General features: G+C 38.5%; 1 protein-coding gene across 1 annotated transcript; it reads left to right on the forward strand.

Annotated features, from left to right (window-relative positions):
- The first annotated feature begins 23,717 nt into the window (after positions 1-23,717).
- On the forward strand, positions 23,718-27,637 carry LOC143625721 (uncharacterized). The gene is made up of 5 exons (XM_077095982.1): positions 23,718-24,432; positions 24,592-25,684; positions 26,249-26,483; positions 26,531-27,061; positions 27,212-27,637. The coding sequence occupies exons 1-5, from the start codon at positions 23,718-23,720 to the stop codon at positions 27,635-27,637; spliced, it is 3,000 nt and encodes a 999-aa protein (XP_076952097.1).
- Positions 27,638-27,783: the final 146 nt, after the last annotated feature.

Consider the following 27,783-nt stretch of genomic DNA (forward strand, 5'->3'; position numbering starts at 1 on the left):
ATTTCTGGGTTAACAGTGTCCCCAGAGGTTATTAAATGTGTTTCTGGGTTAACAGTGTCCCCAGAGGTTATTAAATGCGTTTCTGGGTTAACAGTGTCCCCAGATAATATTATATTATGATATGGATTTATCACGGTTTACTAAAATTGTGAAACTCACCAACTATTCGTAGTTGACCCGTTTTCTCACATGCTTTTCAGGTACAACTAAGATAAAGTGATTGATTACGTGCTAAGTACTTAATGTGTGTAAGGTTTGCGTGCTGGACGTTAGGATACATTATAACAGATAGAATTATGAACTGTATTGTATGATGTGTGTATCACCTAGACGGTAATGAAAGATGAGATAATGTAATTTTGAAGTATATTAATGCATTCGGTTTTCTTTATAAACAATGTGGTTGATATCAGAGGTGTCTGTCGCATCCCGTTTACGTTTCCGCTGTGGTTACGGGGTGTTACAGAACTTGGTATCAGAGCCATTGGTTATAATAGAATTAGGATGTCATTAAAAGATACCTAAAATATAACTAGTAGCTCAAGTATTATAGGATCTGAATATTAACTAATAATTTATAGTGACGAGGTCTGGATGAACTTGGATGGACAAGTGAGTTATTATGGTCCGGAACATAATAACAGACTTGTCCGCACGAGGGAATTCAGGGGAAGTCACGGGGTACATTAATAGGTAAAAATGGCAACATATGTGTAAAGTATATAATATTATTTATACGTGCTAATATGTATATATATATATATATATATATATATATATATATATATATATATATATGTACATATCTTGTGGGTACATGTATTGAGAAATGGGACCCGGATAAGGAACCGGGGAAGGAAATAATAAAAAGTACCGAGGATGCCGAAATTTCTAGAGCATCGGTTGATGATAAGTCTGACTTATCGGGCCATAGTTATGATAGTACCAAGTTAGATCTCCCGTTTGACATTAACCAGAAATATCTAGTAACCGTCACTCCCAACCAAAATTGATGAATCCCTTACCCTACCAACATCGGTACCGTATATCCTAATAACCCCAGATGTTCACCCGAACCGTCGACCCTCACGTACGAACGGATCCGTACCTGAACCCATTCTTATTTCATTAAAGTAAAGGAGTAAATAAATAAAATAAAATAAAATAATATATTGAAATATATATATATATGTATTGCTCACTCACAAACATATGAGACGGACCAACTTCAGATCGAGAATTACCGATTTTAGCAAACCTAGAACGCCTGAGGACATTGACTGAGCGAGTGTAGAGTTTCCCATAATAGTAATTAATAATATTTGAAGGCAACCCATGTTGCACAATTACCTTGAACCTTGCAACTCCCTATGTTATCTTTACATCCGTTAAATGTTTACACCCATGTATGCTCGAATAGAATGATTACCTATACACAAAGAAGTGTTGGAATCATTATAGCATAGTTGGTTGTTCGTTCGTAGGAGGTATACTGTGTATGCCGGATATACGAATAAACACGGATATTATAACTCCGTGGTATGTAATCGTTTGGTGCTCACGGTGAGCATGTATCGGTTATGCTGATATGCAGAAGGATATTGAAATCAAGTATATTAAACGATAATCTTTGTTGAGAAAAATCTATATGTCAGTTGGTGACAAGGGTTATGAAGCATATTTAAACATTAACCGACGTCAGGTTAAGTCCGTATGTTATTATATTTATGGGACATATATATGCTAGATGCCGGTATGTGTAATATATATGATAATATTTGGTGTGTATGTGTACCTGTTGTTATGATTGAGCTGGCAACGAGCTATACGGTGAGATTAGTATTGATTACTGCGTACGGGATGAGTACGGCAGAATGACATAAAAAGAGTTACTCCAATGATGGAGATTGATATGATTCAGTTGATTGCTCAAAGATAGCAGATGATGATACCGAACGTCGTATCACAGATCACTGCTAGTGTTGATGCAAATGTGATCACAGAATTATAGATCAAGCAATCACATGATTATGAATATTTCAATTCTTAGTGTTATTACTAAGAGTGTTAATGTCCCACCAAATACTATTATGACTACAAGTATTAGTTATAAACTAAACATGAATGGTAGTCGTAATGAATTAGATCCGGTATGAAGGACGTGTTTATTAGTTGTGTTAAGGGGATTATTAATGGTTTACTGTTGGTAAAGGGAGGAATAGAATAGCGAGTGGATAGAAAAGATCGAAATGGTTAAGGATATTGGTAAGAGTCTAGAACATTGTGTAGTGAAATATGCTACAGATATGTTGAGAGATTATGTTGTATCGTGATGGAACACGATGGTACAAAATTATAGTTAGAAAATTTTTGTTCAGATAATATGGTCAGAATTTAAAATTCTTGTGCTAGAGCACTTTTATTCGAGTAATTGAGTTCAGAGATTTGAAACTGAGCTATGAAAGATAGAAATGTTGTGTGCTGATCACTTAGAACGCGCTAATCGTTTAAAGGAATTGTCATGTCTGGTAACATGGCTAATTACTTGTGAAACTAAGCGAAGTAAGCGCAATATTGGGGACTAACTCCATCGATAAGGAGTATAGTCAATCCTGTAAAATATACAACCTTTGGAAGGGTTGTGTCACAAGCCAGCATTGATATATTTGACTCTATGAGAAGTGGACTGGAAGGACGTTAGGTGAGACGTTGAGTGTTACAGAAGAGAAGTGATAAAGGCATAGTGCAAGATAGGCCTTTGAATAAGTAGGTATGTCCTACAACCCAGAATTATACTGAGACTAGTTCTGGTGTGAAACATGAACCACATGAAGGGTCCTTCCCTAAATGTGGAAAATATGGTTATCGGCAGGAAGAAGAATGTCGAGTGATAGTAGGCCACAGGTGTGGTAAAGATGAACGTAATGCCCTAATTGTAGAACCAATTGAAGCCAGGTGAACCGACAACCCCAACCCATTCGTGTACAACCACTCCGAACCCAACAACTTCAATAACAATCCATCCGAAGAAATCAAATTATGCCAAACAGTTGTACTTGCTATGAATGTGGCAGTACAGAACGTTTCAAGAGAGATTGCCCAAAGTTGAACCAAGGTGTTGTGGAAGATGAACCTCATGACAAGCATCAACCTCTGATCAAGCAAGGAACCGTGCTTTTATGAGTAATTCAAATAAAGCACGTCATGGTCCAAAAGGGGTATTAAGTACGTTGTAGTTTTAAATCAATTGGCTTCAGTGATACTTTTACGGTTGTCGATAGAAGTTAGTTCCTGCTAACCTCCTACCCTTTGGAAAGATACCGATTAGTGAAACTATAGAACCCTATACTGTAGATTTGCTAACGGCGAATCCCTAAGGGTTAACTAAATGGTTCGGAATTGTCCTATTATCCTGAACGATTAACCTTTCTTTATTGACCTACAACCCGTAAAGTTAAGAAGTTGTGACGTGATAGTTAACATGGATTGGCTAACTCAACATGAAGATGAAATCAAATATGAAAAGAAGATGATTAGAAGGAGAAACACATATATATAGAAATATATATGTGTTGGGTACAGAGAAATATATAACATACAGAGAAAAGTGTACGGCATTATGTTACCACTCTAATCTCACCTTGAGGTGTTATAATATTTACGACAAGAAGACGTGGTATACTTAACAAACGCGATTGCCAAAGTATTTAAAAGAAAACATATAGAAGATATCCCGATGGTACGCGAATTCCACAATTTTTCCCAGAAAAACTTCCTGGATTACCGCCAAACCGACAGGTCGAATTCAGAATCGAATGAATGTCTCAAGCTGGACCTGTTGCTAAAGCACCCTACCGAATTGCACCGTCCGAGATGCATGAATTATCCAATCAGTTACAAGAACTGTTGGATAAGACTTTATACGACCCAGTTAGTCACCATGGGGTGCACCAGTTTTAATTGGGAAATGAAGGACGGAAGTGTTAGGATATGTGTTGATTAGGGAGAATTGAATAAAGTGACGATCAAGAATAGGTATTCACTTCTTCGAAGTAAATGATCCGTTAAACCAACTGCAGAGGGCGATTTGTTTTTAGAAAATTGGTCTTAGATATAGTTATCGCCAAATGAAAAATCCGAGAGGAGGACGTTGCAACAACAGCGTTTCGGACTCACTACGGCCATTTTGAATTCTTAGTTATGCCTTTCGGGTTAACAAATGCGCAGGCAGTATTCATAGAACTCATGAATCGAGTCTGTAAACTTTATTTTGACAAATTTGTCATAGCATTCATTGATAATATTTTGATATATTTGCAACGTAAGGAAGAGCACGATCGACGGTTAAGGAAAATTGTGGAAGTGTTAAAGCAAGATGAGCTACACGCGAAGTTTTCGAAATGTGATTTTGAATAAAGAAGGCATAATCCCTTGGTCATGTTGTAAAGCAACAAGGATTACTCAAAGATCCAAATAAGATAGAAACCGTTAAAATTGTGCCAAGCGCCGATTTTAAGTCTCCTCGATGGAGACGATGGTTTTGTCGCGTATTGTGACGCGTCGCGTAGAGGGTTAGGATGCGTGTTGACGCAGTATAATAAGGTCATAGCCTATACTTCCCGACAGTTAAAAATACACGAGTAAGATTTCACTACTCACGACTTAGAACTGGGAGCGGTTATCTTCGCACTTAAAATGTGGAGACATTATCTCTACGATACGAAGTGCACCATCTTCACCGATCATAAAAGTTTGCAGCACATATTTGATTAGAAGGAACTGAATATGAGGCAACGAAGATGGGTCGAGTTGTTAAGCGATTATGACTGTGACATCCGTTATCACCCTGGCAAGGCTAACGTCGTAGCCGATGCCTTGAGTAAGAAAGATCGGGTTAAGCCATTGCGAGTGCAAGTGCTGGGGATGATAGTCCAGTCGAACCTTCGAACCTGATTCGAGTCGCTCAACGTGAGGCGTTGAAAGAGGAACAATTGGAAAAGAAGGAACCTTACGGCAATGAGGAGAATTTCGAACAGTGCGTGGACCTAAATTCTCTACTTCAAAAATCGGGTTTGGATCCCGACCCTCCATGACCTTCGTGAATTAATCATTGACGAAGTGCATAGATCGAAATAATCCATACATCCGGGATCGGAATTGACTATTGATGATACGGATATCTGAAAGGATTTTTATTAATGGCCGAGTTTGGAGAAAGATATGGTTACGTGTGTTGGTGAATATTGAGTTATGCCAGAGATAAGGCTGCACACCGAAAACCCTAGGGAACGCCACGACGACAGAAATTCGCCAATGATAGTGGGAATATATTACAATGAATTCTTGCCCAAATTCCTGATGGTGAAATGGTATCTCGTCGTGGAGTACCATTTTCAATGATCTCAGATCAAAATAGTCATCCTACTTCCATTATTGGAAGGTGGGGAAGGAAGCATCGAGAGCTTGAAGCTTTCTATGGGTGAAGTAATTATCACCAATTTGTAAATTGAAAATGGGCGTCAATCAAGCCATAAGATTTGAATTGATTCGAGAAACAACCAATCGGATTTATAATATTTAAGATGAGTTGAAAGCATCGCGAGATTGGCAAAGGATTTATGCCAACATTCATAGGAAACCATTGTCATTGGAAAGAGGTGACAAGGCATTTTTAAAGGCATCACCTTAGAAAGGTGATATGAGGTTTGCCAAAACCGAAAATAGCTCCTTAATATATTGGACCTCATGAGATTATCTCCATGATTGGTCACTTAGTTTATTGATTAAAGTATTCCAGGGGCTAAGTACTATACATGATATTTTGCCATGTATACGGATTGAAAAGTGCCTAAGCGATGAGGCAACGAAAGTACTAGTAATAGAGGTACTCATAGAAAACATGTTTGATATCATAACTAATTCCGTAGAGATAGTAGACGGGAAAACTAAACAGTTTGGACATACCAAGCGTTATTAATTAAGATTAAGTGGAAATTCACAGCGAGGACCAGATTATACTTGGTAACGCGAGGGTGAATTCTGAAGGAAAAACCCCCCACCTTTCTCTCGAAAGGAGAGAGTGGGCGTGTAAAATTTCGAGGACGAAATTTCTTAACGGGGGGAGAATGTAACGATTCCGACGAAACCAGGTATACCCTAACCGGTAGAAGTTAGTTACGTCATATGTAATGTCGGGTACAAGAGTTACCATGGTAATTATACGAGAATACATAGTTCATTGTATTGATTGTACGTGAATATATAATTCACCGTATTGAATATGCGATCAAACGATCGATAGTTATTGAAACCCGAATGAATCGAGGGTTCAATTATAGACGAGATATATGATATTTAGTGATGTTACGAAGTATTAAAACTTCGGGATAAGTGGATTAAAGCACAGAAAAAGGATTTCGATTTAATAGTACGTCGGTACGTTAAACGAAACCTTTAATACCAAACCGAGCAAGAGACGATCGATCAAGCCGAAAAAGATGCGTAATAACTAATAATATGACGTTTTAAGTTAATAAATGTCATTGATTAAGTTTTTAAATCGGTTTTATATAAATTTCAATTATTAGACCAAAAACGACCGTTTTAGCCTCGTTTTAAGCCGAATTAAACATTTAACCGAGAAACGAACTGAACCAGATTATCCAAAACATTATCCAGATTTCGGAAATCCAAGTTTGTGGCCAAGAATGAACTTGTGGGTCCCACCCCACCCCATTACCATTTCCGATCGGCTCCATGGCCCTCATTTTCTTTTTTTTTTTTTTCAATCAACTCTCTCAAAGATTCATCAATCCTCTCAAGATCATGATCCAAAACCCGAGATAATTAGCAAGAAAACAAGGTAAAGAATCGAGTTAATCACGTTTCCATCTTCGTTTCTTGAGTTTGTTTGCAAGAAAATGAGGTTTCAAAGATGAAAACCGATTCTTGCATGATCAAGTGATGTATACGGGTTATACAAGGGATCTTGGTCCAAGAAATGAGTTAGACGAATCAAAAACGAATTTTTACGGTTAAATCTTTGTTTTTAGTATCATAACCGTAACCATGAAAGAAATGGCTTGATCGTGAGTGTAACTTGCTTGGTATTGTGGTATGTTGTTTGTAGGCTCTGTATTTAGTGGTAGATAAGGCGGAAAGATGAGTTTGTAGCTTGTAGTGGCGGAAAACGAAAGGTATATTCGGTTATGTTCGGTTTTGGGAAATTTGGACAGATTGTTGATGCTTTAGAGTTTGGTCATGAAATTTTATAGAGGTGTTAAACACATGAAAATATGAGTTCTGTGAATTTTTGGTAATTTTTGGATAAAGGATGAATATTTGGTGAATTTAATGCTCGGTTTTGGCCAAAAATGGTGAAAAATAGTTAAATATCATGAAAAATTCTGGAAAATTTCAGATAAGCTTTTCATATCATGTATAAGTCACACACAAAATTTGAGGTCCGTTGGAGAAGTCTAAGTAGGCTTTTCGGTTAAACGAGTTCTAGGGATTTCTAGCTCGGTTTTGGAAAAAGGGCATGTAAAAGAAGGTTTTGGTTCTGGAAAAATTACAGGGGACTATGTGGATGGCAGGGGACATCCAGGAAAAATTTGGGATTTTTCTAAGGTCGTTTGGTATTTACGACATATTTAGTGTCTAAATGGTGTTTAAAGATAGATAAATAAATTTTAAATATAAGAATTAATTCTGGAAATATTTTTATAAAACTCCCCACTATTAAAAAGTGATTTGTGCAAAATTTCAAGATCCGAGAGTAAACGGATAATTAATCGTGCTGATTATTAAACTTTTAAAGTTAAAACTCGTAAACCGGTGAAGTTCGCTTAAGCGAGCTGACTGGTGTATAAAAACATTAAAAATGGACTATTTTCATATAATTGAGTTAAACAAGTAAAAATGAATCATCCGAAAATAAGTCGGATGATTTGGGTATTTTTAACCGATTTTAACGGTTTCCGGTACGCCAAAGACGGAAACGAGTCCCGCGGCCAATCGGGACGTCTAAACCGAGCTATAATTTCACATTTTAAATCAAATTATCATACAACCACTATTTTCGGGTCGTGTGTGACCAAACTCATTTTTGAAACATAAAACGGATATTCGTGCTAGGCACGCAAAACGAGAAAACGACTAATAGAAATTGTGACCATGGAACTCTAAACGACATCACAATCTGAGTCCGGAGAAGTATTTCTGGGTTAACATTGCCCCCGGAACAGGTACAGTACTGGGTTAACAGTGTCCCCAGATGTACCGATTGATAAGGTTAAAGATTATATAAACAATAATTGTATAATAACGATCGTAGGGATCATATTACAGATTGGACGTGTTAATTGATAATGATTGTTGTTACCTGCTTGCATGTGCTAAGGTGAGTTTCACGAGCCCCTTTTTATTGAACTGTTTTAGATATTTTCCCGGGGCGGAAAGCATGTTTTTATCAAAGTGTTTAAGTACATGCCGATCGCATGGAAATGAATGTATTATATAATGTTTATTGTACGGGAATCGTACGGTAATGTATTAAGATGGTAATTGTCTGAGTTGCTAATATTGTAAGGCCCGAAACAGTGTTCTGGGTTAACAGTGTCCCCAGAGGTTATTAAATGTATTTCTGGGTTAACAGTGTCCCCAGAGGCTATTAAATGTATTTCTGGGTTAACAGTGTCCCCAGAGGTTATTGAATGTATTTCTGGGTTAACAGTGTCCCCAGAGGTTATTAAATGTGTTTCTGGGTTAACAGTGTCCCCAGAGGTTATTAAATGCGTTTCTGGGTTAACAGTGTCCCCAGATAATATTATATTATGATATGGATTTATCACGGTTTACTAAAATTGTGAAACTCACCAACTATTCGTAGTTGACCCGTTTTCTCACATGCTTTTCAGGTACAACTAAGATAAAATGATTGATTACGTGCTAAGTGCTTGATGTGTGTAAGGTTTGCGTGCTGGACGTTAGGATACATTATAACAGATAGAATTATGAACCGCATTGTATGATGTGTGTATCACCTAGACGGTAATGAAAGATGAGATAATGTAATTTTGAAGTATATTAATGCATTCGGTTTTCTTTATAAACAATGTGGTTGATATCAGAGGTGTCCGTCGCATCCCGTTTACGTTTCCGCTGCGGTTACGGGGTGTTACAAGAGGTTTCTTTGGCATGCATATATTGAATGTGTGGTAAAAAGATGTAGATTGAGAGGTTAGAGATGTTTTATTGGTAAGGTCGGTTAAAATTTACCGTTAAAAACTTTTACATTCACCTCCAATGAGTAGAAAACAAAACAAATGTTGATAAATAAAACAACTATTGATGTCATTGAGCAGTAGGTTGGAACTAAAGATCAGTGTTTTTGAAAGTACTGATGTGAGTTAGTAGTTTGATTAAAAAAATGCTTTAACCATTTGTTTACTTTAGTTACCGATAGTTCTTTTGGAAAATAGTCTTTTTCAAAATTCTTTGATTATTAGTTTATACTGGTTAGTCCTTTTAAAATTCATTGATCAGTAGTTTACACTAATCAACCTTTTTGTGAAAACAATAGTTTTTCCCTTATTTTATATAAAAATGATTTTTAAATAGTATCGATTGTTCGTGTATGTTTGTGCCGGTAGTTCATAGGTTTATATCTATAATCAACTCTATAATGAACAATATGTTTTGTGGATGTATGTTTGTGCATTTATGTTTTTATATGTTGTTGGCTAGAGCGAAGTATAGTAGAAGGCGAAGATAGTAACTAGCGAAGTTACTAAGTTCGCCAGAGTTGTAACCAGTGAAGTTTTGTAGTATATAGACACAACTTCATGATTAGGATTTAGTTGTTCGTTTCTTCGCGTATGCCGTGTCTTGTTTAGTGTATTGATTGTTTACAGAGTTACTATTCAATAGAAGAAGCTTTTTCCTTAACCAAGTATTTCTACTAGTTTAATAATTTGTTACACACCTAAACGTAGACTAAGGGGATTCTGCACCCTTAGAGTTTGTGACAATCTGGTTATCGATCTATTCAAGGGACCTACAATTGGTATCAAAGCATTCGCTCGAAATTATGTGGTTTGTTGGGTTGTATTTATGATAAGGAAGATTGGAATCTTCTTAACATCCTCAGAAAACGGCTAAGTATGGACTTCGAGCAAGCCTAGACGATCGAACATGGTTTTACTACTTCGAGCAAGGTCTTCAGAACCTTAAATAGTTAATTTTTCAAAGTGTTAAGGCTTCGAGCAAGCTACACTTCAATGGGCAAGAGTATTCTTCTATCGAGCATGGATTGCCAATCAAGCAAACAACTTGATCATACAAGTTTTAACCAAGTGTTATGAGCACAGAATGATCGAGCACATGGGGACAAGCATGGATGCAATAAGAAGATGTCACATGATCAAAGCAAGGACTTCAAGCACAGTAAAGTTCCCGAGCAAGATTTACATCCGAGCATGCTAAAGATTGCTGAATAAGTATAACTGAAGACATCAAGAAGAATGAGCTTGCTCGATGGACTAGTTCGAGCAAAGCATGGACTAGTCAAGAAGGATGAAGTCTGCTGGAAGGGAACATCTTCACTGAAGATATTCTAAGTAAAGTATGCTCGAGGAAATACATCGAGCATACCTAGCATAGTGAGCTTGCTCGAGGACTCAACACTTGTAATATTTTGTATTTCATTATGTAATGATTTGGAACTTCTAGAAGGAATGTCAGGGTCTATAAATAGGGGTCCTAGGATACCTTTCAAGACACGGATTTCCAGACGGAATACAGGCTGGCACACACTGAATACGAAAAACATTCCAAAGAATATTCTCTTTGTTTTCTCGTGCAATCGCCGCCACCGTCACACAAAATCCTAGACATTCCATTCACTGTTCCATTAATGATGTATTTATTACAGTGAATCTTTGTCAATTGAATGAGTTTTTATTGACCATCTATTACTGTTTTGTGTTTATTATTCACACTCGTTCGTTCCCACTCGTTGGATATCTTAATTCCGCCGGGATATTCAACAGGCCTTTGAGTAATCGACTCGGTGTGTTCTTGTCAACCTTTTTAGGTTTCACCCGATTCACGGTCCTGACAAGTGGTATCAAAGCACCCTAGAGGGGCATTCTGAGGTTGAGAAGACCTCAGATGAACCAAACAGGGGGAGAATACTGAAGGTGCAGATAGTCTAAGAAAAATTGGTGAATTATATGAAAGTTCTGAAGAGGAAGTGGTGGAGGTTGAACCATCAAATGATTTAAACATGCTAAATCAAGCATATGATGATGGAGAATCGGAGGATGAGGGGGAGGATAAAGAAGAAGAAGAAACCGAAGAAGAACTCTTAAAAAGAAAAGCAAAGGGAAAGGGGGTTGCACTTACTAATGGTGCTCTACATCCCCTACCCAACATACAACTCAATCTGATGATGTCTTGTACAAAGAAAATGTAGTTGATCCAGATGTGGCAGAAGCTGAGTCTGTGAAAACTGTAATAAAATTAATGAATGAAGAGTTGGAGGTTTTGGAGAATGAAGAGGATGAGGAAATCCTTCAGGAAATCATTGAAGCGTTAATAAACATGAAAGAGAAGGAAGAGGAGGATGAGAGGATGAAGAAAGAGGCAGATGATGCCATTAAAGCCACAATTGAAACTCTCAAATGAATCAAATGAAGTTGAATAAGAACCTACAAAGACTGAAGAGCCAGTTATTACCGAGCCTGAAGAGTCAATAACTAATGAACCAGAATAATCTGATACTGAACCTGATAATCCTGAAAAGGAACAAGAACTTGGCTGGGGACCAGTTATCCATGAAGAAGATGAAACCATTGTAGTCTCAGCAAGTACTATGGGTAAATTGGTCATAATGAAGGATCTTACACTCATTCTGAATAACCCAGAGAGACATCATCTAGAGATAGTGATAGCAGCAAGAAAGGCTCAACAAGACTTCATTAATTTGAGTAAAGAAGGAGAACCAAGAGTTGAAGAGCATGTTGGACCAAATGAGCCCATTGTTCAAGAAGTTACTGAAGAATCTGAAGAGACTCATATAGATGAAACTGTTACTGAAAAATCTGAGTCAGTGGATGAGGAAATCATAATTGAAGAACCAGAAACTGAACTAGAGCAACCTGGCACATCCACTCCAACTCAATCATCGTTGAAAAGAAAAGCTACATCTGAAGTTGAGACACCAAAACCAAAAAGACAGAAATCAGTAAAGAAAATGGTGTACAAATTAAGATTAGAAAAGTTAGAAGAAAGAAGGAGGGCTCAATCTGCAAATATTGAAGAACCAATGATTGAGGCTCTTCATAATCTTGAAGATGTTATAGATTTGGAGGATGAAAATGAAGATGAGGAAGGGTTAAAGGAAACTGAAAAGTAAAATGAAGATAAAGACTATTTGATCAGCTTGAGATATGATCCAATATATCTTCAAAGACTATCAAAAGAAGAAATTGCAAAGGAAGCTGAGGGGTGGAGAATAAGAAAGACCTAAAGAGAACTGTTGATGAAGGCTGGTCACAAGCCTGCATTCCTTAACCTGCAACCATTTGATAAGATTGACAGACTCTGCAGAAAGGCTCTTCTAGATGATATCTCAGAATATGTGAAGAAGGTAGCAAAGAAGGTAGAGGGTGAAAAGGTACTCAAAGAGTCTGACAGTAGAACTGAAAGGAAAGCAACGGATGAAGCAGATTATGAAATGATAAATGCTAAACATAAAGATAATAAATTTCTTCAACTGTATGGCTACAGTTATAACTATTTGATAAATCTTTCTCCTGAAGAATTGAAAAGAAGAATGCAACAGATAAAGGACTCTCACAAAGATCAGGCAAAGAGAGAAAGATTTGAGAGAGAATAGGAGTTAAAGATGAGGTTACAAAAGGAAAGAGATGAAGTTGAAAAGAAAAATCAAGAAGCAAAAGAATGGTTTGAAGACCCTTAGAGAGTCTAAACTTTAAAAGATCTAGTAACGGACAAGGGTATGACTGAAGAGGAATTCAATAGAATGCCCCATGCTCAACTACTAGAGATATACAAAACGGAGCAAAGAATGTATATAGAGACTGAAAGAAAGTTGCAGGAAGAAAGAAGGAAGATGGATGATCTAGTGAGAGCAGAAATGATGAGTGCATTGCACAGGAAAGGAGTTGGTATGGGAAGATTGATTTCACAAACTGATGAGACTATCAAGAGATGGTATGAGGAAGAAGGGCTTGATGCACAAAAGAAAACTCAGCAAGGAAGCACAAGCCAGACTCCAAGGTCAGAGGTTGTGAGGCATGAATCACCACGTATTGTAAATTTGCCTACACATCTCTTCTTCGATAGACGATCAAAGACCTTGAGAGTCATTACTGAAGATAAGGAAGAACATCTCATCATCTTTAGGGATGATTTGAAAATTTCACAAAAGAACAGTTGACCAGGATGGCTGAATTAACTTTGCATGACAATCAAATCAGAGATTAGCCATCTGGTCAAAAAAGAAATGATCTCTCGAAATTCATAAAAGTACAAGCAGAAATGGGATTCCCATTCTTGCAGCAAAAGAAGAGAGAGATCAGAAGTCAGACAGAAAGGGATAAGCGGAACAGGAGGATAAACGAAGTACACACATATGAGCTCTCCCTCTTTGAATCCATGAAACGAAAGTCTGAAGCAAGCAGCTCACACCACAAAAGGAAGACCTTGAAAGAGTGCTTGTCGATGAGGGAAGTGATGCAGGAACCAAACTCAGAGGTGCAACAATTCGGAAGAATCACAAACATAACGTACAATCAGCACAGCGATTCTATTTCACTAAGAAATGAGTCCGGCATACCAATTGCGGTGATAAGACATGATGAGGATCTCAAATTCATGCATCCTCAAGACTTACAAGACTTAATTGATGCAAGGTTTCCAAATGACTCCTCAGATGCCGTCGAGCTAGACATGATTAAACAAAGGGCAACCCTTGTGAAGCGGTTAAAGGAAAGATCTGATACAAGGAGCAGAGGAAGAAGATAACAAAATGGAGCTAATTGATGTTTGATTTTATTTCTGTTTATCTTTATAATTTTTGTTATTGTTTTTAATGCATGAAAACTTTAATTTATAATGCCCAAGAGGCAGAAGATCGAGCATGGTTTTACTATTTCGAGCAAGGTCTTCAGAACCTTAAATGGTTAATTCTTCTAAGTGTTAAGGCTTTGAGCAAGCTACACTTCAAGGAGCAAGAGTATTCTTCTATCGAGCATGGATTGCCAATCGAGCAAACAGCTTGATCATACAAGTTTTAACCAAGTGTTACGAGCACAGGATGATCGAGCACATGGGGACAAGCATGGATGCAATAAGAAGATGTCACGTGATCAAAGCAAGGACTTCGAGCACAGTTCAGTTCCCGAGCAAGATTTACATCCGAACATGTTAAAGATTGTTGAATAAGTATAACTGAAGACATCAAGAAGAATGAGCTTGCTTAATGGACTAGTTCGAGCAAAGCATGGACCAGTCAAGAAGGATGAAGTCTGCTCGAGCAAGATTGTTATCTTGCTTGAGGACTCAACACTTGTATTATTTTGTATTTCATTATGTAATGATTAGGAACTTCAAGAAGGAATGTCAGGGTCTATAAACAGAAGAGATTGAACCTTTTTGGTCATCGTGCGCTATTTAAAAAAAAGGTACTAAATTTGGTGAAGTGGCCGACAAAGGATTTTTCCTTGGCTATGTGGTAGGGCCACCTAGTAAATGTGTTTTTAATATACCAAGTAACAAAATAGAAGTGGCGTACAAAATTGATATCAACAGTTACTCGTCACCTATACCAAGTTCATAACTCGAAGGGTGACGTAGGCTGTCGCGGCCTACTCAAAAAAAATTAATTAAAGACTTAAATACCTATAACTAGTACGGGTAAGTAAGGTCGTTTCCACAGGGACTCAAGGAAAGTGCAAGTTTATTTAATTTATAACTAATTATTTAATCTAAGCAGACAAACAATGTCAAGCGGTTTTTAGAAAAAGATTTAATTAAAACTAATGATTACTTAAAAATATTTGTAAACAATATTAATTAAAAGTATTCATTCTAGGTTCGGGTTATGTGTTCCATATGTCAATCACAGATTCTCTAGTCTTTGGTTTTATAATAATTGCTAGTCCTATGGTTTGATTTATGATGACAAACGATAACTCAACCGAATTGTTGACACAAATGAACCCGGACTCCACAATTGTTAAATCTATGTCTAGAACAACTAACTCAATGATAAGATTTGATGATTCTAGTCCAATGACACAAGAGCTTAAACCTAAATGTTGATGAACAACCAAACAAACGTTACACGAATCAATAATCGCAAACACAAACTTTAATCACCCAAGTAACTAAGTAAGCAAGACAAATCATATAAAATCAATCAAGCTATATTCATTAAGCACAAGAATCTGATCATAATAGTATTTCACACAAAACCTTAGCCTAGAACGAACACACGACTAGCCGGACATCGAAATAATCATTAAAGCACTAATCTTGATGAACATACGATCATAGGACAAACCGGAAGCTTCGGGATGAATGAAAGTAGCCCTAGAACACCTCTTCTGCCTCTGGAAGTCGTTGATAACCGAATGGGGAGGTTAAGGGGTTTATATAGGGAAAAACTAAATTTTTGGCCGACATAGGCATCTTCGCGTATCACGAAGATGTCCAGTTATGTTACTTCGTGTATCGCGAAGGACAAAATAGTCGCAGCCGCCATTATGCAACTTCGTGTATCCCGAAGTTGCCCTTCTTTGCATCTTCGCGTATCGCGAAGATGTAAAACTTCAGATTTTATTTTTTTTTCTTTTCTTGAATGCCTCGTGATGCGTGCACTTACAATCTTTCATTTCTTGATCTTCGTTCCAAACCCGTAAATATCCTCGTTAATCTCCATAGCCTCAAATGTCCTGAAACACGTAAACAATGCTTGAAGTACCAATGTTCATTCGTTTATTAACCAAAATATAACTAATTAATATATAAAACTAACTAACTTTTACCCAACCATCACATCCCCACACTTATCCTTTTTCGTCCTGAAAAAAAAATTGTGCAATGGAATCAGAATCAGAGATTATTTTCAAAATACTTCATAGATTATCTCAATTAAGCACCAAGAACACAAAAAACCCCGATTGCGATATTGCTGTCCCTTTAAACCCATGCCTTAATACTTACCGGGAAAAATAATGTGTGACTGTTTTATTAGTTCATATGATTAAAATGGAACCCACACCTCAAAGCCCTGAAGCCGCCTTACCATGCTTCATTATAGTTTTACCGAAGCAGACCACCCCAACTTGACTTAAACCTTAAGATTAAACGATCAAAATTTTGCACATTTGTACAATTTTTCAAGCCCATATGTAATAGCTAAGACAATCTTGGATATTTTTATCGAACCAAAACCCAAAACTTAAGTATTAAAGTCTACCAAAATGGCCATTAGATACGATTAAGGTACAATTAGGTAACCAACTAGTAAATAGCCCCCACTACATGACATACCCCCGTTATCAAGCAATACCCTGAAGTCCATCACCATACGTGAGTAGGCACGAATTCATCTGTAGGGCTTACATATGACGTGTCCCGTGTGGTCCGTTTCTTAATGGTAATAAGACGCGAGCACGGGGACCCCATATGACTAACAGCGTGGATGATCAAGTCAGTAGTGAATTTGTACTTTTAAAGCACTTTTTGTGATCATGTTTATTGACTTATGAATTGGCAGATAAACTGCGGGTTTGCTCTTTTTAAGCTTTTTTTTTTTTTAAATATGAATAAATCCACTTAGGATTTACGCATACCAGATGATAAACCGCATACCGACCCATGGTCTCCGAACCCCGGAGCATCCAATCAATAAGGATTTAAGGCCATAAAACCATACGCCTATGAAGTGTTAGCCACTTAACTAACAGTTTTTTCATTTATGTTTATATTACAAGCCATTTAGCATACTCTAATGTTAAGCCTATCCAACCATTGTACTATAGACTATTCATATTAAAATATATTTTTGGTGATCAAATCTAATAGTAAGGCTTGAGTATGGCCTAATCTTTCATTCCAGTCTTTACACAGGCTTAGCTAAACAAACAAAACCCTGAAGGCGTTTCCCACTAAAAATCAAGCATTTAAAGTTCAATTAAGTCTACAACCAAATTATCCTTTCATTCTCATGGCTGAGCCTACCAATACATCTCAAATTACGTGTGTTCCCGTTTTATTTATCTCTTATTATATAATAATTTTGAAAAATAATTCCTGATTTTTCTATCATTTTCCATTATTTTGCAAAAAATCTTAATTCAAGAGACATAAAAACTTTAAAATTTTTAATTTCTCCCCCATCCCCACACTTGAGGCAAACATTGTCCTCAATGTTTAAAATTTAAGACACAAAATAGGGACGGGTTAAAATTCACTTCGACAATTTAAAAAACCGGGCCTAATGTGATGGTGGTTACCTATTATACGTTTATACAATTACACTTTTAACCAAAAAACTAATAAAACAAATAAGGTTATGAAAACGAAATCACCTGATAGAAAAGAAAATTCTTATGTGCAACTCTCGTGCCGTCGGTGATCTCTCGGTGAACCTTACATCCTCAATTCTCAAATCAAAATCTGCAAACTCTCAAACATGTAGAAGCACGCTTCTCACAAATGTTAAAAATATAGGTCTTTTAAACCGTTTTCAAAACCATTAATTTTAAATTACCAACCGAGATTAATAAATTTCATAACCAAATTTGTTAAATGAGTAAAAATGTTAAAAGACCTAACTCACTTTCATAGGAATCACGGTTGCATTTAGCGTATGCAACAAGCCCTTTAAACCCCCCGGTAGCCCGGGTGGACGAGTATGGTCTCGTGAGGGTTTATAGTGAACTACACCCACAAAGTTCAACTACAAAATATACACAAGCAACCACCCACAAGAACAAATTCCATCAAATGTCCCAACCGAACCACCCATACTACCCATAAGCATAATAATAATATCAGTACAACCCATATGATAATGAAAACATAATAAAATAAAATAAACACCCAAAATATGGACCAGGACAGCTACTTCCATCAACTCCTACTCCTCATCATCATTATATTCCTGATCATCAGCATCACCACCAGCTCCCGATCCTCCAGCACCAGCTCCTCCAGTACCTGCATAATAAAAATCACTCGACCCATACTGACCATAACTACCATACCCAGATCCTCCAACACCAGCTCCATATCCACCAGATCCACCATATCCTCCTCCATACTCATGTCCAGCACCAAACCTAGAACCGCCCATGTCAAAAGCACTAGTAGCAGGCGGCGGCGGCTGCAAAGTACTTGGCAGTGGAATATGCTAGTGATGTTGGGACTTATATTGTTTTGCATCAAATATACTACTGATATTTGAACTGTTGCTAAGCTGAACTGTAGTGATATTTCTGTCAATTCATATCCGGTACAAAGTGATATGCAGTTGGTACAGTTTGCAGATTCATGTCTCAAACGATTGATGCTGTTTGGGTTCTCTGATTCACGAACATTATTATAAACGAGCAGTTAATTTAGTTTCTGGTGCAGGGGCAGAATGGCAATTAACAAGGGCTGCATGTGTACTATAGCAATTTTGCTGCTAAAGCTGTTAGTTGCATAATGTTGTGTTCAAGTACTCATTTGCCGGCTGAATTTATATGTCACAGACAGTTAAGAGCAGAATAGACAATCAGCTGCTGATATGAATTTAAGTGATCAAGTTGTTGCCGCTGCAAAAGTGCAGCAAGGGCAATTAAGTAGTTAAGTTGCTGATATGAACTTCGAAAAGGTACAAGCATTGTTGCTGATATGATAATGCTTTAAACAGTTGCTGTAGCTGAATTATTTGCACGAGTTGGTTTTGTGTGGCTGCAACTTAAATTCTGATGAATTATTCCTGAACAATTATGTTAGTTTACTGTTGTTGCTGCACTATTTAGACAAGGGCTGTTTGGTAAATTTGCAACTAATTTCAAGGGTATTTTGGTACATTTCGCTGCTGATTCGTACTGAGTTTAAACAGCTGCAGCTGCTGATATGAATGTGGCAGGGGTAAAATGGTCAGGTTGTAGCTGCTGCACTATTTAACGAACAATTAAAATGAGTTTTATACTGGGGTATTTTAGGCTGTTTGCTGTTGCTGAAATTTGCTGTTAACGGGCCATTATTGCTGATTAAAACATGTCGTTAATGAGCTGATTACTTGCTGAATAAACGTGCTGTTAATGAGCAGATTATTTGCTGGAAAATGTGCTGAATTTGCTGTCAAAACATGCCAAAATTGCTGTTAAAAGTGCTGTTAATGGGCCAAAATTGCTGATTAAAACATGTTGTTAACGAGCTGATTGTTTGCTGATTATAAAGTGCTGTTAACGAGATGTTGATGCTGCTGATTTTAGTGCTGAAATGCTGATTTTAGTGTTGATGTTGCTGATTTTGGTGCTAAAAATGCTTACCTTAGTGCTGAAATTGATGATTTTGAAGCTGAAACGAGTAGTATGCGTGCAGAAAAAGTTAAGTCTTTACCTTAAGCATATAATACTTTATCGAGTACATCTTGTTTTTATTCGAGCATATTACTTCTCGAGCACACTTTTGTTTTGTCATGAACAATTAGAATTTAATATTCTAAGCATACATGCTCGAAAGGAGTAATATTAAGTTTGTGTCTCAAGCACACCTTGCTCACGAGAGAAAACATTAATGATCACTCACTAAGCGTATCTTTTTACCCTCGAGCACACCTTTACTCAAGAGCATATCTTTATTTGGGCATGCTCGAGAAGGGACTTAAAGGAAATATGTGTGCTCGTAAACAAAGTTTGTGTAAGTGAAATATTTCAAGTGTTGGAAGATTTTTGGGACATGACTAATGCAGTTGACTTTCTAAAGTTAAACGGGCTAAGATGGAGAAAAGACTAATATTGGCTTACCCGTTGACTTTTTGACCATGTGTTCTTAACGAAAAATGTTTGCCCAAGTATGAGTGACCGTTTGGAAGTAATTTTCTGGTCAACTCAGCTGTTGACCGTGTCGGGTCAACGAGGGCATTTTGGTCATTTTTAAAGACTTTTTGAGCAAAAATTGGGCAAAATTCACCAAAACTTCACGACTTCAACAAGGTGCTTACAAGATCAAGATGGTTGATTTTCTGGATCATTTCATGAGTTGACCAAGTCAAATGTCAACTATCAACCACAAAAGGATGGTCAAGATTGTTGGAATTAAAGAGTTTTATGTTTTCACCCGCACTTGATTTGAAGACACATTCGTTAAAGACAATTGCAACGAAATTGGGGGAGTAAAAATTCTTGAATTTCATTGCAAATTGCTTGCTTCAAATCAAGTGAAAAGACTCAAGTTAAGGAAAAGTTGATCAAAATCAATAATCCAAGATTCTTTAGAGATGTTTGTTGTTTGAGCATCGATATGTTTACCCGAAAGGTATCCTATCTGTTGCACGAGCACAATGGACAAGTCTTTCATGAAGTATTACGAGCACAAGGAAATGTTTCTGTTGTTTGAGCATCAATATGTTTACCTGAAAGGTATCTTATCTATTGCGCGAGCACAGTAGACAAGTCCTGAACTTTAATGAAGTCCTTCGAACACAACGGAATGATTGCTGTTCGAGCATCGATATGTTTACCCGAAAGGTATCTTATCTATTCCTCGAGCATGAGTCTTCAGATTTCCTAGTACGGGTTGAAGATGATTTACAAGGGAAGAAACAGATTTGAAGAATGGAAGATTATTTGATGATCACATTGAGTTTATTTCTTTTTGTGATGACCTTGTTACTTGAAGTTGATCTTTGAAGCTCAAAGCCTCGTTCATATGCCCATACAACTATATCCAAAAGTGATATAAGAGTGATAAATTGAAATGAACAATGGGAGAAGCTTAACTTGAGGGGGAGAATTTCAACGAAAGACAATGGTTTTTGAGGTGATCATGAAAGAAATTCGATGGCATCGGTCTAAGGGGGAGATTGTTGGGACTTATATTTTATACCGACGCATCGAATTATTATTGTTATGGGTGAAAAATATATTTATATTATTGGTCTTATCCAAGAGGCGGATGGAGTGAAGACCAAGGCACAAGACCACTATAAATAGACGATTAGGTCATGTGTTTCATTGTGCGTGTGTTTGTATTGAGAGTTTTCACCCGGGGAAGAGCTCTCCCTGGTTGGCGAGTGTTTATGATTATGTATGTATGTATGTATGTATGAGTGTTCTTTGTGACAATCTTTTGGTTAATGAAATAATACCACTACATCTATCTATTTGTGTTTCGATTACAATTGTTCATCCTGTTATTGATTGTTAATCGAATCGAACTCTCCACACCCGTCCAATATTATTGTTCAAGAGTGAATACATGTTGTTGATTCGATCCTAGCTCAGATCCGAGCTCCTCCGTTAATACCGACTGTTCACGCTTTCGCATCGGAGCTCAGTTCTCACAAGTGATCAAACATGGTTCTGAAGTAACCCCGCGACTCATCTCTATACTCTCTGAACTCATCTCGATACCCATGCAATTCGTCCTGCATCTGTAGTTGTTGCTCGAACATGTAGTCCAATGTCATGGGCTGCGGGTGCTGTGCCGCTGGTGGACTCGGCTGTCGTCGCTGACGTGACTGGGCAAGTGGCCTCTCCACACAGTGCCCTCTCCAAATGCTCTCTGTTCACGCATCCGCCATGTGCTGTGGATCACCATAATTCACGATGCCCGCCTTTTGGGCATCATCAAGCATCACCACATCAGTATCCGGCCCCTCTGTTAAATACTCCTCCATATAACGTCCAAATACCCCCAATGATTGAGCGATCCTCATAATCATGGGCCCTAACGCCAACTGAGTCGTGGCCGCACTCGCTCTCCGACCACCTCTACTAAATGAACTCAATAATAATGTGGCCAAATTCACATTCACACCTCCAATCATAGACATCAAACATATTAAATCAAGATTGTTACATTTGTCCTTTCCCGAATGTCGCCCCTTGAATGTTGACGTGACCACCCTGTGAAGATACCAGTGCAGTGGGTCCTAAATCTACGAAGCCACAACACTGCTCGAATGAGCACCATCCCCGATAGTACTCCAAAACGTCGCCAATTCGTTCATCGAAATCCAATGATGCCGAGAAGCAGTCGATCCTGTGGTAAACCCCCTAATACTCTCCCGAAACTCGGGAGCCTCAACCTCATGAGGCGTATACAGACCCGCAACTACCGCAAACTGAGGCACCGAGAACGGGAATAACTCTCGTCCCAACGCAAAACTAACCGCGTAGGGCTCGTCAAAATCCTTTGAGTTATACCTGAAAGTGGAGTAGAACTCGTACACCAACTCCTCTTACTGTTTCTGCTCAAAACTTAATATATCCCTCCAACGTCCCGGTAACAATCTATTAAGCCTCGGAACCTGACCAATAGTATCCAACGCCTCCCAATCAAACATCCGGTGCCGGAATATCTCCAAATCTCTAATCTGCTGAAATAACTCATACTCAGGGGTACTAGGGAGAAACCGTAAAATAATGTGGTCCTCATCTTCTCCCCCAGTAATATCCTCGACCGCAGCCCCAAAAACCTCGATCTCGTGAACGGCATATCTAATCTCGGCGCGCGTGTACTGCTGAGAAGTGTTGTCAAACACTTGTTGTTGCTTCGACCGTTTCCTCGACATCTGCAAATAAATATACCAAGTAAGTCTGGGCAACTTAAAAATATTTTTTTTTATTTTTTTTTTAACAAAATAGACACCCTAAATTTCTCAAAACTTGCACATGCAAAGACACAACTTAACCAATTTCATTCCCGACACAATACCCAACAAACCGACAAGTACGAGTCACTTTCAAAAACTTTTTTACATTCTCACTTTGTCGGAAAAACCTTCCATTATCCAAAAACACCGACATCATTCATAACTTAGCAAAATATCATCCCAAACTCACAAACTTTTGATAAAATTTTTCAAACCTCAACTTGAAAATTCACTGGAAAATTATTCCGGTGACAAAAACACATCTCTAACAATCCCAAAAACATGAATAACATATATAATTCTGACCAAACTTCATACAATCCGATAAACACAATCAAAAAAATTCGTCAATTTCCCGTAAATTTTAACCATACCCGCAAATCCCGTCTAAACATCAACCCACTAACATGCATTCCATACCCATAAACAATCTCTGTAATACCCGATTCAAACCAGAAACAAACCAATTGCAAACAAATGTAAACACATACCTTTCAATCGGGCTAAATGTACTTGATGAAAAAAGACAATGAAATTGACGATGGTGACGGTGGCAACCGGCGACGGTGGTGACACGGGTGGTGGTGGCAGGATTTTTGATAAGTGGTGGATAAACAAACTCAATATACAAAAATAAAACTTACAAATGCCGGGTTGCCTCCTGGTAAGCGCTGAATTGAATGTCTACAGCTCGACATTCCTTGGTTCTTTAATCAACCGAGTATGTCGCCTCGTCGGCCAAAAAGCAAACTTCCGACTCGTGTATCTCTTTGTTCAAATCCGCATCCTCCAAGTAAGGCTTCAATCGATGACCATTCACCACTTGCCTCAGATGATCATCAAAATCTTCAATCTCGACCTCTCCAAACTTTCCAATTCTCTTGACTTGATAGGGCCCCGTCCACTTGCTCTTCAATTTACCCGGGAAAAACAGGTGAGCCAGCTAGCGGAGGAGGTGGCGAGTTTGAAACGAAATCCATCCAAATTGCCGAGTGATACCTTGAAGAACCCAGGCCATCAGAGTAGCAGCTCTTCGAGTGGAAAAAGTGCCCAAGTCAATCAGGTAAGTACCCTCAGAAGCGGAAAGGTATACAATAACGGGGTAGCCCCACCACCTTTCGTAGAACGTGTGGTGGAGGACTTGGGGGAAGATGGGAAAAGTGACGATGAGGCTGAAATTGAACCGAAAACTAAATCTAATCAAATAAATAAAAATAAAATTGAACCAATAACTAAAAAGGGACCACCAACCGCCAAGGAGACGGGTTCAACAAGTAAAACCATTCCATTTCCTCGGGCATTGGTGAATCCCGAGACCTCATCGACACTTAGAAAGAGGGGCCTACAACAGGATGAAATGTGGGAAATATTTAAACAAGTAAAAATTAATTTACCCCTCATAGATGCAATCAAACAAGTCCTCGCGTATGCTAAATATTTAAAAGACTTGTGTACTCAAAAACGAACTCACAAGTTTCCCAAACAAGTTGACTTAACTGCAAATATGAGTTCGGTTTTGAAAGGTATCCTCCCACCCAAGCTACAAGATCCGGGAACGTCGATTATACCCATTCAAGTGGGCGATTTTAAAATGACTAGAGCGTTGTTAGATCTTGGGGCCGGGGTGAGTATTCTCCCAGGAAGCTTGTATGACCGGTACGACTTTGGTCCACTTTGAAAAGCCGACACCACCGTGGTGTTGGCCGACTTGACACTCAAGCTTCATAGGGGAATCGTGACCGATGTGATTGTGATGATAGAAGATTTTTATTACCCGGTTGACTTCCTGGTTCTACACTACGTGAAGATTGACCCGAAACGACAACCGAATGTAATTCTCGATCGGCCCTTTTTGGCCACCGCAAATGCTTTGATAAACTGTAGAACCGGGGTAGTGGACATGGCTTTTGGTAATAAGAATCTTCGGCTTAATGTGTTTTCAAACGTGTCTAACCCTCTAGTGAGTGACGAATGCTTCACGGCTGAAGTCATTGACGGGTTGAACCCTCACAGGAGTGAGGATGAGGCCACAGAGGAGTGTGCTATTTATTACAGGAAAACAGTTGAGCATGTCTTGCAGTTACAAGATGAAGAAAGAGAAGTGGAGTTATATGCGGCAAGTATTGGGAAACCGCCATGGTCTCAACAAGTGGAACGGTTACCCGATACGATCGATTCAAAGTTAAAACCGTCATTGGAGAGTCCGCCGACTGTTGAATTTAAGGAGCTTCCGAAACACCTGAAATACGTGTTTTTGGGGGAAGGAGAGACTTTACCGGCCATCATCGCAGCAAATTTGGAAGACGAGCAAAAGAAGGCATTGGTGGAAGTCCTGAAAGAGCATAAGGCGGCGATTGGTTGGACGATAGCGGATTTGAGAGAGATTAGACCATCCATTGTCATGCACAAAATCATCACCGATCCCAAAGCAAAACCCGCTCATGATGCACAAAGAAGGTTGAATCCAAATATGCGGGAGGTAGTGAAGAAGGAGGTTTTGAAGTGGCTGGATGCAGGTATCATTTTCCTGATCTCAGATAGCACGTGGGTAAGTCCAACACAAACAGTTCCAAAGAAGGCGGGTATTCAAATAACCTGTAATGAGAAAGGTGAGAAAATCGCCACCCGACCGGTAACTGGGTGGCGGATTTGTGTTGATTATAGGAAGCTGAATGCGGCAACATCTAAGGACCATTTTCCATTGCCGTTCATTGACCAAATCATCGAGAAACTTGCAGGTCATAAGTTTTACTGTTTCCTAGATGGCTATTCGGGGTATAATCAGATTGCTATTCACACCGATGACCAACATAAGACCACTTTCACGTGTCCATACGGTACTTTCGCATTTAGGCGAATGCCTTTTGGTTTGTGTAATGCCCCGGCCACCTTTCAAAGGTGTATGATGAGTATCTTTTCAGATATGGTCGGGGATTCACTTGAAATTTTTTTGGACGATTTTTCGATTTTCGGATCATCTTTTGAAAAATGTTTAACCGAATTAACTAAAGTTTTAAAAAGATGCGTGGAAACGAACTTGGTCTTAAGTTTGGAAAAGAGCCACTTTATGGTTCAAGAAGGAACGGTTTTGGGACATGTCATCTCAAGTAGGGGGATTGAGGTTGACCGGGCAAAAATCCAAGTCATATCTAATTTACCACCGCCTACTAATATAAAAGGGATAAGGGCATTTTTGGGTTATGCCGGTTTTTACCGACGGTTCATTAAGAATTTTAGTGTCATATCTAAACCGTTGTGTAATTTGTTATTAAAAGATGTGCCATTTTTTTTAACGAAGAGTGTCTCAATGCATTTAATGTCCTAAAAACAAATTGGTAGAAGCCCCGGTCTTGTTGTACCTAATTGGTCACTTCCATTTGAAATCATGTGTGACGCAAGTGACTATGCGGTTGGGGCAGTGTTGGGTCAACGGGTGGATAAGAAGCCCGTTGCCATATACTACGCAAGCAAAACCCTTTCCGATGCTCAAATTAATTATACCACTACGGAAATGGAGTTGCTCGTGGTAGTATATGCACTTGATAAGTTTCGATCTTACATTTGGGGGAGCAAGGTAATTGTTTTTCAGATCATAGTGCAGTCAAGTATTTGATGGAAAAGAAAGATACGAAGCCATGCTTGATCAGGTGGATTTTATTGTTCCAAGAATTTGATGTAGAGATCCGTGACAAGAAAGGAAGCGAAAATGTGGTGGCGGATCATTTGTCGAGACTTGTGGGACAAGAAGAAGAGGAGAAAGACGAGAAGGCTATCAATGAGTCTTTCCCGGATGAACAATTGTTTTCTGTTTCAACTTTGCCATGGTATGCTGACATTATTAATTTTCTTGTTGCAGATACGATCCCGGAGTTTTGGCCAAAGAAGAAGAAGCAACATTTTCTCTCGCAAGCAAAGCACTATGCATGGGAAGATCCGGATTTGTTTAAAGTTGGAGCGAATCAAGTAATGAGGCGGTGCATGCCGGAGGAGGAGATGCGAAGTGTGTTGTATCATGCCCACTCTTCACCTTGTGGAGGCCATTTCAGCGGCCAGAAGACGGGACATCGAGTGCTCGCATGTGGATTCTATTGGCCTACTATATTTAAGGATGCAGCAGCTTTTGTGAAATATTGTGTTTCCAATAGATGGGGGGTATTTCAAAAGGGGATGAGATGCCCATGCAACCAATCCTCGTTGTCGACATCTTTGATGTTTGGGGGATTGATTTCATGGGTCCATTTCCTAATTCATTTGGTAATCTATATATCTTGGTGGCAGTCGATTATGTGTCTAAATGGGTAGAAGCAATCGCCACAAAGACGAATGACCATATCGTTGTTTGTAAGTTTGTCCAATCTAATATTTTTTCACGTTTTGGTGTTCCCCGCGTTATCATTAGCGATGGGGGTTCACATTTTCAAAAACTTCAATTTTGGCAAACTACTCAAACGGTATGGCGTAAACCACCGCATTGCCACTCCATATCACCCTCAAACGAGTGGGCAAGTGGAGGTTTCTAATAGGCAAATCAAAGTGATTTTACAAAAGACGGTAAGGCCCGATCGAAAGGATTGGTCAATTAAATTAAACGATGCTTTATGGGCTTACCGGACCGCTTACAACACGCCTATTGGAACCACTCCTTACCGGTTGGTTTATGGGAAGGGTTGTCATTTACCTGTTGAGCTAGCCCATCGTGCGTTATGGGCGTTAAGAATGTTAACCTAGATTCTGAGTGTGCAGGTAAAAAAAGTTGAATATATGTGAGTTGGAGGAATTAAGAGATGAGGCTTATGAGTGTGCATTCGCATATAAAGACTCACTTCTATCCACGGCTTTCACAACCGCCTTTTTTACCATGCGATTCGACTGTG

Source organism: Bidens hawaiensis, unplaced genomic scaffold, assembly GCF_021521415.1.
Source record: "Bidens hawaiensis isolate Kalapana, Puna unplaced genomic scaffold, B.hawaiensis_p1.1 tig00004199_1, whole genome shotgun sequence".
Lineage (NCBI taxonomy): Eukaryota > Viridiplantae > Streptophyta > Magnoliopsida > Asterales > Asteraceae > Bidens > Bidens hawaiensis.